At 34.5% G+C, this 11,432-nt stretch overlaps 3 protein-coding genes and 1 long non-coding RNA gene across 13 annotated transcripts; 3 read left to right on the top strand and 1 right to left on the bottom strand.

Moving 5' to 3' along the window:
• The first annotated feature begins 238 nt into the window (after positions 1-238).
• Positions 239-2,305, top strand: LOC100779060 (protein SPEAR3). Of its 2 annotated transcripts, none has more exons than XM_041015709.1 (5): positions 239-628; positions 735-836; positions 1,024-1,061; positions 1,520-1,587; positions 1,738-1,811. In XM_041015709.1, the coding sequence occupies exons 1-5, from the start codon at positions 335-337 to the stop codon at positions 1,791-1,793; spliced, it is 558 nt and encodes a 185-aa protein (XP_040871643.1). In that variant the 5' UTR covers positions 239-334; the 3' UTR covers positions 1,794-1,811. The 2 variants fall into 2 exon arrangements, with proteins under 2 accessions (XP_040871643.1, XP_003525279.1); XM_003525231.5 differs by lacking the exon at positions 1,024-1,061 and adding an exon at positions 1,927-2,305 and having other exon boundaries at positions 246-628; positions 1,738-1,816.
• Positions 2,306-5,215: 2,910 nt separating this feature from the next.
• On the top strand, positions 5,216-5,960 carry LOC102660794 (aldehyde oxidase GLOX1). Its single transcript, XM_014776066.1, has 2 exons — positions 5,216-5,698; positions 5,787-5,960. Exons 1-2 carry the CDS (start codon positions 5,216-5,218, stop codon positions 5,958-5,960), a joined length of 657 nt encoding a protein of 218 aa, XP_014631552.1.
• Positions 5,961-8,648: 2,688 nt separating this feature from the next.
• Positions 8,649-9,350, top strand: LOC100788487 (uncharacterized). The gene is made up of 2 exons (XR_005891630.1): positions 8,649-8,852; positions 9,155-9,350. It is a non-coding gene; the product is annotated as an uncharacterized lncRNA (long non-coding RNA).
• LOC102665209 (transmembrane protein 234 homolog) lies at positions 8,943-10,932 on the bottom strand. Of its 9 annotated transcripts, none has more exons than XR_005891629.1 (4): positions 10,474-10,932; positions 9,734-10,291; positions 9,506-9,549; positions 8,943-9,383 (listed from the first exon to the last, which is right to left on the bottom strand). XR_005891629.1 is itself a non-coding variant. In XM_041015707.1 (3 exons), exons 1-2 carry the CDS (start codon positions 10,823-10,825, stop codon positions 9,767-9,769), a joined length of 600 nt encoding a protein of 199 aa, XP_040871641.1. In that variant the 5' UTR covers positions 10,826-10,930; the 3' UTR covers positions 8,943-9,549; positions 9,734-9,766. The 9 variants fall into 9 exon arrangements, 4 of the variants coding, with proteins under 4 accessions (XP_040871641.1, XP_040871642.1, XP_006580473.1 ...); XR_005891625.1 differs by having other exon boundaries at positions 9,734-10,014; positions 10,474-10,929; XR_005891627.1 differs by having other exon boundaries at positions 9,734-9,976; positions 10,474-10,929.
• Between the last annotated feature and the right edge of the window lie 500 nt (positions 10,933-11,432).

Raw genomic sequence — 11,432 nt, 5'->3', positions numbered from 1 at the left:
TCATTCTATTTTATTTTATTTTGTGACTCTCACACCATATGTATACAGTGTGTGCGTGCAGTCTACCTTATGGCGCGTGCAGTTTATAATTTAACATATTGAATGGGAGACAATCGCTTTCAGAAAGTCTAATTTAACATCTAGATGGGTAGAAGAATTAATAAATGATGTAATCATTATTAATATAGTAATACTAATAATGAATGAAAATAATAGAGTTGTCAGAAAAAAAAGAATATCTTGAGCCAAGAGGATAGGAGGAGGAGAGAAGATTTAGGCGTATATAACATTGAAATCCATACACAATCTCATCCAACGATGCAAAAATACACATATGCATTCTTTCTCTCACTCCATTCCATTTCCGGGATTTGCATTTGCATACATACACTTACCTCTCTGGTCTCTAGCTATAGCACAAGATATGGGTAGCAGTTATTTTGGAGAACCTAACTTTGGAAATGAAAGAGCAAGTTGTTCTTCTTCGTCAAGAAAAGGGAAGAAGAGCCACAACTCAGACAAGCCAAAGCAACCACAGAGAGGTCTTGGAGTTGCTCAATTGGAGAAAATCAGATTACATGGCTATCACCCTTCTCTGCACGCTCCTTACCCTTCTAATTTTTCCAACGTAAACCTCTCTATTCTCTTCTTTAATTTTTTCCTTTCGATAAAACAAAACAATTCTTTTTCTTGAATTCCTTAAATTCAATGGAGTTTAATTTGTCCCTCTGCAGGAAGATCCAAGAGTGCAAATAGCATATTCATCGGTGCCATCATCTTCTTTTTCTTACTCATCATCATACGCAGCTTCCTATGGATTCCAACCCAACATCATGGTTAATTTAATTTGGCTTTTTCAAATGCTAGTTAGTTTTATTCTTTTACTTAAATGACAGTATAATTTTACCAATTAATTAACTTTGATTCTTTTGTCATGGATGACATGTTCCGCACATACATATTTTTCACCTATCTGACTAATAAATAACCATCACTGATAAGTCAATCTATGCAAGTGTACAGTGTATATATAACTGCACCGCACGCGAAGCAGCAATCAAGTATGGTTATTTTTCTACACCTTGTAATTTTTTATTTGATTATATAAATCCATGTGATATACGAACTTGACAATATAATATTTAAATTCTGAACTAACCCTCCTTTATATTTCGTTGAGTTTGAATTAAAGTACACTCTACTACTACTTTATCAGGGTAGTACAACTAATGCAAGTACTAACCCTAGGCATAAAGGGCTGAATTACTCTGAGTTCTGGTAGCTAAATAAAGTCATTATTTAGCGTGACGAGAAGCGTCAAGACTGTCTTTGAAAACATCATCGATAATATTCGTGCTTACAGATTTTCACATATCTATTTGCAGATAGTACAAGTAGTTCCTTATTTCTTTCTTTCAACTCTTTTTTCATAGGATGAAGTGTGACAATATACTAATACACATGAAAAGAGAGTGATTTGGGAGAATCCTGCAATTTTGACAATTGTTTGCTTGTGCAGATGGGCCTATCCGAATATCAAAAAACAAACATCAGATATGGAGATTCTCAGCCAACTAATACAGCAAGGTACTTAATTAAGTCTTCTCCAGCCATCGATCCTTGCCATTGATAAAAAAAGAGTGTGTTTATATATAAAAGATGATTATTTTTTCTTTCTCTTGTTTTGCTGTCATGATGAATTCTTGCTGATATGTGAAATTCTTTTTCTCAAACAAGATGGGAAACTACCAGCGTCATCTTGGAGAGCCAGTATTCTGCTCCATCCAACATAGCTCGACCCTTTCTAAACCTAAATGTTAGGAGATTTTTTAAAAGTGCATGCAACTCGTTTGATATTCCATGCAGAAAATATGTAAATTGAAAATGATCTTACTATATTTGTTGCTTTTTTCCCTCCATAATTAGGACACGCATCAAGACATAGATACAAGGAAGCATAGGAACGGTTCTGTGGGCTCAAGCAGTCAGAACTCCGAATCAAGTGACACTCAAGAACTAGATTTAGAGCTTAGATTATCTCTTTGATCTGCCACTTATAAATGCAGTGATATGTTCTCATATGATTAATATTATATTGTTGCGCTTTTGTTTACAATTGAGAATTGCAAAAGCACAAAAAAATTGAACAGGCCAATATATGTGTTTTTTTTCTAAGTTTCAATTGAAGGATATGTCCTTATCACTTGTGTAATAGAAGATAGATTGACTCTTTGCATATAAATCAATGCAAAATCTTTATCCTTTTACATGAACTCTCAAAGAAATGAGAAGTTATTATTATCTACAGTCCTTAGTTTTTCCATTAGTTAGCATAGCTATTTCATTCATGAACTCAGCATGATTTGTTAATGTATTGACTGGTTGTATATAAGGTTATACATATCATCAACGCTTTGTACATTTGTACAAACAACAGGAAAGAGTGGTTTCTAATTTCATGAAAGAAACGACCTGACATAGATTTGCATGATTTTTCAACCAACATTGATTTGGGCTCGAGGTTTGCATTCAAAATAAACTAAAGATACGCTAGCTTAATTAAGCACGTTACTGACTGAAGATTGGTAGAAAACTATAACTCGTTCGTAAAGATAGATTCTTGAAGAAAGCTATGGCCGATGTTGATTGAATTGTTTTTTTTTTCTTATTTAATTAGTTTTATTTTTTTACTTTCATTTTATATCTCACTTTCACTTTTTTAGTAGATCACTTCATCATCTCACTCTTAAGGAGATCCATTTCCTTTTCTCTCCATTACTCCTATCACTAAGCTTTTGAATAAATAAATGTCACTTCCCATAAAGTTGTATCATCTCTATTTTATTTATTTTTCCAAAACCTTATCAAATGGAAAAAATGAAGGAAAAAAAGAAAAGAAGAAAATCCATTTTCGAATATTAGGTATGTTGTTTGATTCACTTTTTTGGCTGTGGATCAATTTGTCCTGTCCCATTTAAGATAAGTTGAAAGTGGGACGAGATAAATTTACTGTTTTGTAATCCCGACTAAAGACATGAAAATGAATTTAACACTTTGTTTAATATGGTAAATACTGGAAAGAACGATTCAAGGATGAAAAACAACATAAATAACTTTAAAATCATTTTAATTTTTGTTTTCCTAAATCAACATATCATAAATATATAGGTAGATTCTTTTTTTTTTTGGTAAATCACCATTAATACAAATATTTGAACTTTGCTAATACCTTCTGCTACCATTACCAAGGACATAAGATTAATGATGATTTATTTTTTTCTCCAAATGGATCGATTTTTTTAAATGTCAAGAAAATTTTGTATTAAGAGTACAAGGGGTATTCCAGTTCATATAATAATATCGTTATGGATTTTAGGCACAAATTTACTATAACAAATTATTACAAGAAGATGTGAGTGTATGTTAGAGAAAACCGGTTTGCCCAACTCGGTTTCAAATATTGAACAACTTAAGGTTGGTCAACATCGATATAATTAGTTGATTAATCCTCACTTGAGCAACTTGATCTGGCCATTTATATGTAAATATACACTTCAATTCTAGTGTTGAATAGACAAATTTTGAATCAGATTAGTCAGTCAAAATAGAAAAGAATCAAGGGAGCAGAAGTCTATTTGCCACTTTGAAACTGAAATATGTTGTTCAATGTGTTTCTGACAAATATGGAAGTTTGGTCGGTTACTTTCTTTAATGGGAAGGAACTGTCAGGTATGTTTGTTAACGTCGTTTGCAAACTGTTCATAATTACTTTAATAAGTGCAGTTTTAGGTATGGAAAAGATAGCTATAATTATTTTAGCCAAAAATCAAGCATAATAATAATATACATGTCTAAATGGTTACAAGATCTAGCTACCCCTGGGGACAATTGTCATGTCAGTACTACAAGAAGAGCAACAGTCCTCGGTGCCTGTTTATGGTGATAGAGATTAGCATCAATGCTAGCATAAAGTTTTGCTACTTTTGCAATTTGCCGTACTCTCTATATTTGTGTACGGTGTCAACAAATCAACATCCAGAGGTAGATGATGGAAAAACAGCTGTATTAGTGACAACCAGTGAAAAGGATTAACAATCCAGACAAAATAGTAATTAATAGAAATCACTCCTAGTGGATGACGCTATTATGTAGATAAAACAATGACAATCATCATGGTTAATTTGGTATCTTCCTATTGATGATAATGCTGACTCCATGATTTGATTTCATGTATAAAAACTCTTGCCCTCGGGCATGAGTTTGAATCCAAAAATTTGGTTTGGTAGACATTTTATTTTTAGAAAGATTCTCAAGTGTCTGGGACTAATTCTTTGTTTTTCTTATATATTCTTTGTTTGAATTAGTAAAAATAATATAAAAAGAAATAAAAAAAGAAGAAAATAAAATAATTAAAATTTCATATAGAACATCCCCTCCCCCTCCAAAGGAAAGGGGAAAAGGTTTTTTCTTCTTCTTAAAAATTATAAAATAGCAAAGAATATTATATTGTTAGTATTTTTTAAATTCAAACCACTTCATACAATATTAAATTTATATATTTTTTAGCTAATGTGTAATCACACCCGAACATTAGTCTACATTTAAGTTAATATAACATTATATTATAATTTTTTAGTTGTTACTTTGATATGACTTAAAAAATAACGACGTGATCTGTGTATTATGTAATGTTATATGACTTACGTCGTCATTTAGGTCTTCATATCAAATAATTCATTTAATTAAATTTTATAAAATACTATCTAATTAATTTTAAATTAATCAATTGAAATTAAATATTATCTAATAAATTTTGAATTTATCTGATAAAATAATATGATATAATTATATCTAATAAATTAATCTCGTAATTATCTTTTATTAAAATTAGAACAAATACATTTGATAAAATTTTAAAAAATGTATTTATTTTATTTTTATCTTAATTTTCTATATAGTAAACAAGTTAGAGAGAAAAATATTATGTATTTTTTAGAAAAATTAAAAATATTTTTTATATTTTTTAGTTCATAAAAATCATTTAGATATAATGAAGATAATTAGGAAAAAAAATCTTCATATTTAAAATTTGAATAAATTAATTATTATCACACATGTACTTTTAAAGGGTGGAAAGAATATTAATGACAAAATTAAGCATCAATGTAGGTAACAACGGGAGATCCGCGGTGCTCCTGCGGAGGGGTTGCACCTGATGGTACCGGAGCGAGAAGCGTTAGATACATGGGTCCAAATTGCCAAGGTTGTGAATGGAGGGAATACGACAACATATTCGGATAGCAACCTTTTGGTCCTCCCCAATGGGCACCTCTTGCTCATTAATGGTGCAACCAAGGGTACGTCTGCATGGTGGAATGCTGATTTGCCTAACTACACGCCCGTGTTGTACAGACCCGAGGACCCTAAAGGGTTGAGGTTTAGGGTGCTTAAGGCAAGCCAAATTGCGAGAATCTACCACTCCACTTCCACGGTGCTTCCTAGTGGCAAGATTTGGGTTTCTGGAAGCAACACACACAATACATATAGGGACGTGGATAGGTTCCCAACTGAGACAAGAGTTGAAGCTTTCTCTCCTCCTTATTTGGACGCCAACTTTGACAAGTATAGGCCGCAAATTAACGAGGATGCTTCGGAGAAAGAGTTGACATATGGTGGTTTTTTTGAGACAAGTTTCTCGGTAAGATGGAACTGGGTTAACAAAGGATAACATTAAGGTGTCCATGTATTCCCCACCCTTCACCACTCATGGGTTCTCTATGGGACAGAGGCTTTTGTTTCTCAAGATTGACGAGTTAATCGTAGAAGCCCAAGAAGGGTTTTACAGGGTTAGAGTGGAGGCACCTCCATCTAATGCCATTGCTCCTCCTGGATACTACTTGCTCTTCGTCGTTCCCCGTGGCTTGCCTGCAGCCAAGGGAATCTGGGTGCATATTCAATAGAGATTTTCTAATTGTTTTGTTCAATTCTTTTTAAAATTCTTCATTCAATTTGTATGCTCAAGGGAAATTAATTAGAAAAGACTTTTGTTCTTTCCCAAGTTTCTAATTACTATATACCATTGCACGGGTAATGTTGCTTATTAATTAGTAGTATGTGTTTTGAACTAGGTTATGTTGCGTGGGCTTCAATTTTATCTGTGTCTGGAAACCCATTAATAACATGAGAAATCACATCCATCTATTAGTAGATGCATAAGTGATATCTAATTGCTTCCATTTAAATCTGAGAAAGTGCATCAATGACGTAATATCAAACACACTTTATTAATTTGTTGCACGAATGTTGAATTATCTTGGCAACATCCGGTTGGCTTTTACATTGATATATCAGATTGTCTGTGAAGGAGCATTTGCTTATTGGACCGTGTTGTGAAGGCTTCTCTTTTTTGAATGGATATGTGAGGCTTATTGAATGGTAACATGTGAATTGGAGGCCTCAGTTCAATTGAGAATATATATTTGAGATGAGAAGGCAAGCTTTTGATATTTAAAGTATGACTTATTAGCATCAAATGAACCACCTCTTCAGTAGCCCCAATAAAATATTACAACTCTCATGAGATCACAATAGCATGTCATATCACGGGGTTTCGTGGTTGGCATCAGGGTGCAAATTACCACTTTAATTTGAGCAACTTTGGTTATGTGGAGTTAAGACAAACTTAATTCTGCGGTAACCTATATAAATTGCATCACCAAGGTAACAAATTGGGGGCTCATTGGACATGTGACGTGGGGACATTTTATGTGTGGCAATTGCAAAGCTGTACGTTATTTTTTGATACATAGGTGGTGGCTGATAGAGTTCATATTTAGCATCTTTTAATTTCTGGTTGTTTTGGGTTGTTAGAGGCTGTCAAACGTTACAAGGGGCTGCCATCTTGTTTGGTTCATATATATACGTACTTTTGGGATGGTTACTTTTCGTCACACACCTTGCGCTCAAAAGACACTCTTTTAATAATTTTTTTATAGAATAATAGAAACTTTTAGCATAACAGATTCTTAGAAAAAGATGAGAAGCTCTAATTAATTGTGACTAAACTTTAGAATAAGGATTTGTATATACAAAATTATATATATATATATATATATATATAAGTCATCAGAACATTACGTGAAAATTAACGAAACACAGGAACTCTGCTAGTTTTCTACATAATGCCAAGTCATGCAAAGCAAAAATATTAATAACAACCAACAAAAACGAAAACAAAAACCGTACCAAAACACAGATAAAAAAAAGTATTAAAATGGAGCTTACCTAAGAAGCAAAATCAAAATAATGAACAAAAAACATAAACAAAATCGATCTTACCTATGCTTACCTAAGAAATAAAATCAAATGCACAAATCATTTTCGGATAAACCTAAATTAGAGAAGAAATGCATGAACAAGAGAGAGCCTGACTAAGTAATTAAGACACGAGAACTAGTGAGCAACAAGAGGGAGAGAATAATTTTCGAATTCCCTCTTCTTAGTTTGGAATTAAAAATTCTTCGTTTTTAGTAAATTTTATTTCTCAATAAATTCTTTAAAATTTAAATTTTCTTATAAAGCATCCCAACAATAAATTTTTACTACCAAAATATCATTTGTGTGAGTAAAATTAAACTCCATTAAACAAGATCTTAAGTTCTGATACAAATTAGTTATCAACCGATAAATATTTCATATTAACATTAGGATGACAAAAAAAAAACAATGAATTTTATTATAAAAAGTTTTAAATGCACTCTTAAATTACATTTCCTTCTTAACTCCTTCACTCAAACGCCCCCTTGATTTCCCTAAAGCCGCTAACTCCATTCTCAGTTTTAAGAAGAGCATATAACCTGAACCTGATTTCTATCTTCCATGTTGTCGGTAACATTAAGTACCAAATTACTTGGCAATAAATAACGCGCCTCCTTTGTTCTCTTGAGCAATCTGGTGTAGTAGCTTTAAACTGATAAAGTTCTTGCGGTAGTTGTATATTAATTTCTAAATCACCTTAAGGTAACGGATAAAAATATCTTTTGTTTTGGTCGATACATACGTGTCCCAAAGGAATATCCTTACCCCCTTGGGCTCTTTTCCGTTTTCGGAGGAAAATAAATGCTACTCCCATTCTGCATTTCTAATAGTCTTGAGCACGAAATTATATTCACCCCGCGTTCCAGCTAGCTCAGGCATATAGGCTTAGATAGCAGGAACACCTCACCAACTTCCCTTGAATCCTACAATGTAGGCATCAATATACCATTGATATTTCTAATTATTTTGAATCTTGATTTATGACATCATCTTAGTGTAACATATTGTTTTGAAACAATTAAAATTATAGACACGACTGTGGTAGCTGGGAAATTCTTAAAATACAAAAACAAAACGCACCAGATTTCAAACGCTTGTACGCCATCAGGAGCCAACTTATTTATGAAACCTGACATAAATTCTGTAGGCTCCCCGTTCTAAAAATAATAATATCAAAATGACAAATCCTATGAACAGGTCCATATATATTCAGAGCAATTAAATGTATAATAATCACACAGAGTTCATCTTTAGAATGTCATATTGCTCGTTGGAACTTATATATAAAGACATCACCAACCAATGATAAATTGTCCAAGTTTTCAACTTCATAGAACGGCAAACACAGAGGTTGTTCATAGGAGTTAGAATGTCAAAATTTGAAAAAATGTGGGTAGCTTTGTTAATGATTGCAGTCGTACCCAACACTATCCAAGTGGATGCCAACATTTACAAGAGCATGCACCTCACTTGGGGTGTTCAGCACGCGTCAATTCTGGGCGAAGACCTTCATCTTGTGTTGGATAAAACCTCAGGTGAAACATTTATGCTTAACATGCATGAATTTAGATTTCAATTGACTCGTAACTTTTGGCGAGAAATTTTTTGCATCCAACAGTTAGGAATAGTAGAAAAAAGTTTCATAGTTTATTGCATTTTAAATAAGTTGCAACTGAATTATAACATGAGCATCACAATAATATGTTCATATACCACTTTACACAAGATTTGTAATCAAACTAAACATTATGCAAACTGACGTTAAATAAATAATAAAAAATGCATTCATCTATTACTAGCTAGAGTGGAACAATGTGGTGTTGCCTATGGATTTCAGGATCAGCTGCTCAATCAAAGAGATCATTCTTATTTGGAAGCATTGAAATGCTAATCAAGCTGGTACCTGGTAATTCTGCCGGAACAGTTACAGCCTACTATGTAAGTTCACCGGATCTAAGAGATCTCAAAGACACCAAAACACGCACTTTTGAACAACCAAATCTATCAAACTCCCATTACTAAATGAAGTGTCCATGTTTCTCACTCAGAATCCATACAGTTATCCTCTGCAGGAAGCCAACATGACGAGATAGATTTTGAGTTCTTAGGCAACAGTACAGGACAGCCATACACTGTCCACACTAACATATACACACAAGGAAAAGGAAGCAGAGAGCAACAATTTTACCTCTGGTTTGACCCAACTGCTGATTTTCACAATTACACCATTCACTGGAATCCCACAGCAATTGTGTGAGTAGATAAATTTTACCAGAACACAAAGCTATTCATTTTTTTCTCTAAGTGTGTATGATCCATTAACTAAGTATGAGTCTATGACGAGTACGTCAGGTGGTATGTTGATAGTGTGCCAATTCGGGTTTTTCGAAACTACGAAAAAGAGGGAATTGCTTACCCAACCAAGCAAGGAATGAGGGTTTACACAACCCTATGGAATGCAGACGACTGGGCAACCAGAGGCGGCCTTGTTAAGACGGACTGGCACAGCGCACCATTCACGGCCAGATTCCACCATTTCAGAGCAAGGGCTTGCAAGTGGGGCGGAGCAAAGAGCATCAATCAATGTGCCTCCAATCTCCCAGCAAATTGGTGGACTTCCCGGAGATACAAGCAGCTGAGTCACTCCCAGATGGGGCAACTGAATTGGGTCAGGAACAACTACATGATCTATGACTACTGCACAGATACCAAAAGATTCAACGGACAAATCCCTCCGGAATGCTTTAAACCACAATTCTAGACATCTGATTTTCCATGCATTCACGCAGTCAGCAGCTCAATGTATGCGAGATCTGAACTGTGTGAATGCGTGGAAATGCAACAGCAGCTAATCGGGACAGCTGAAGTGTTTTTTTTTTTTATGTCACATTCGTTTGCTACTTGTCACGTTCTTGGTGATTCCATTCTTGTTCACTCACCTCACGATGTACTGAATAATGCTGAATTCTCTTATCTACGGAAGAATGAATAAATTATCCAATACAGGAATTTGCAAAGTGAACCCTAGGCATGTAATGGAATGGGAATCTCGGAACTAAAGGAACAGAATAATTAAGAGAGAGAAAAAAATGATTTTATAGAGATTGTACTAGGTATGAATACAGAAGCAGAGACCGAGGACGATGAGAGCTGTACCGAAGAAAGCGCGGGGTAGGTGGGTGCGTTCGCCGAGGAGGATGCCGAAGACAGCGGTGGCAGCGAAGGTGGTGGCGTTGGTGACGGGGACGGCGAGGGAGAGCGGGGCGTCGGAGAGGATGGCAAAGAAAGTGGCGGAGGCGGAGAGGTTGATGAGGAAGGGGATCGAGTATTGCCAAATGGAGAGAAGCTTGGCCCAGTTCCCGACGGAGATGCGCATTTTTTGGCACAGAGTTGAGTGCGGATGTGGCTTTGCGGAGGATTTCAGAGCTTCGTCCCAGAGTAGCGCACCCCGGCGCATGATAGCGTTGGTGGCGCCCCATACTATACCCACTGCGATCATCTTCTCCATCTTTGCTCCCTCTCTCAAGCCTCCCTCACAAGTTTTTTACACGCGGAACCGTCAGTGCAGCATGATCATGGGCTGGGCTGGGTTATGCTGGGCCTCCAACCCAACCTAGAGCCATTAGCAAAACTTAAAAGAGGATTCGTGGATTCGTATTCAAAACTTCTTATTAAGATTTGCACTAATTAGAAATTCTAAGAAAAATTATTCCTAATACTATTTTTAGGGACTCCGTATTTTGTTTTATCACACTAAAACCGAGGTGAGTTCTTAACCCATGACATGGTGAACACATGATTGAAATGTCGTTTATAACTAATTAATTGAACAGTGTTTGTATGCTATGCTAAAAAAGCACCATATGATATTAGTATTTTCACAACATAAATATAATTATTTCATGTTTGATTTAAAAAATGTCACCGGATAATATAACTTTTTTTCACTATATTATTGATACGAAATATTTATTAATGATTAATCTATGTTAAAAAATTTATTCGATCACTTTAAATAGAATTTTTTTCTCTTAATCATATTTTTTCTATTCACAAAACTCGAATATAAAATTTTACTTAAAGAATATCAAATTCAATCATATAAGATAACTAAT

This window comes from Glycine max, chromosome 5, assembly GCF_000004515.6.
Source record: "Glycine max cultivar Williams 82 chromosome 5, Glycine_max_v4.0, whole genome shotgun sequence".
NCBI lineage: Eukaryota > Viridiplantae > Streptophyta > Magnoliopsida > Fabales > Fabaceae > Glycine > Glycine max.
Note: the sequence above shows the minus strand (reverse complement) of the source record. Positions and strands in the feature narration are given on the sequence as shown.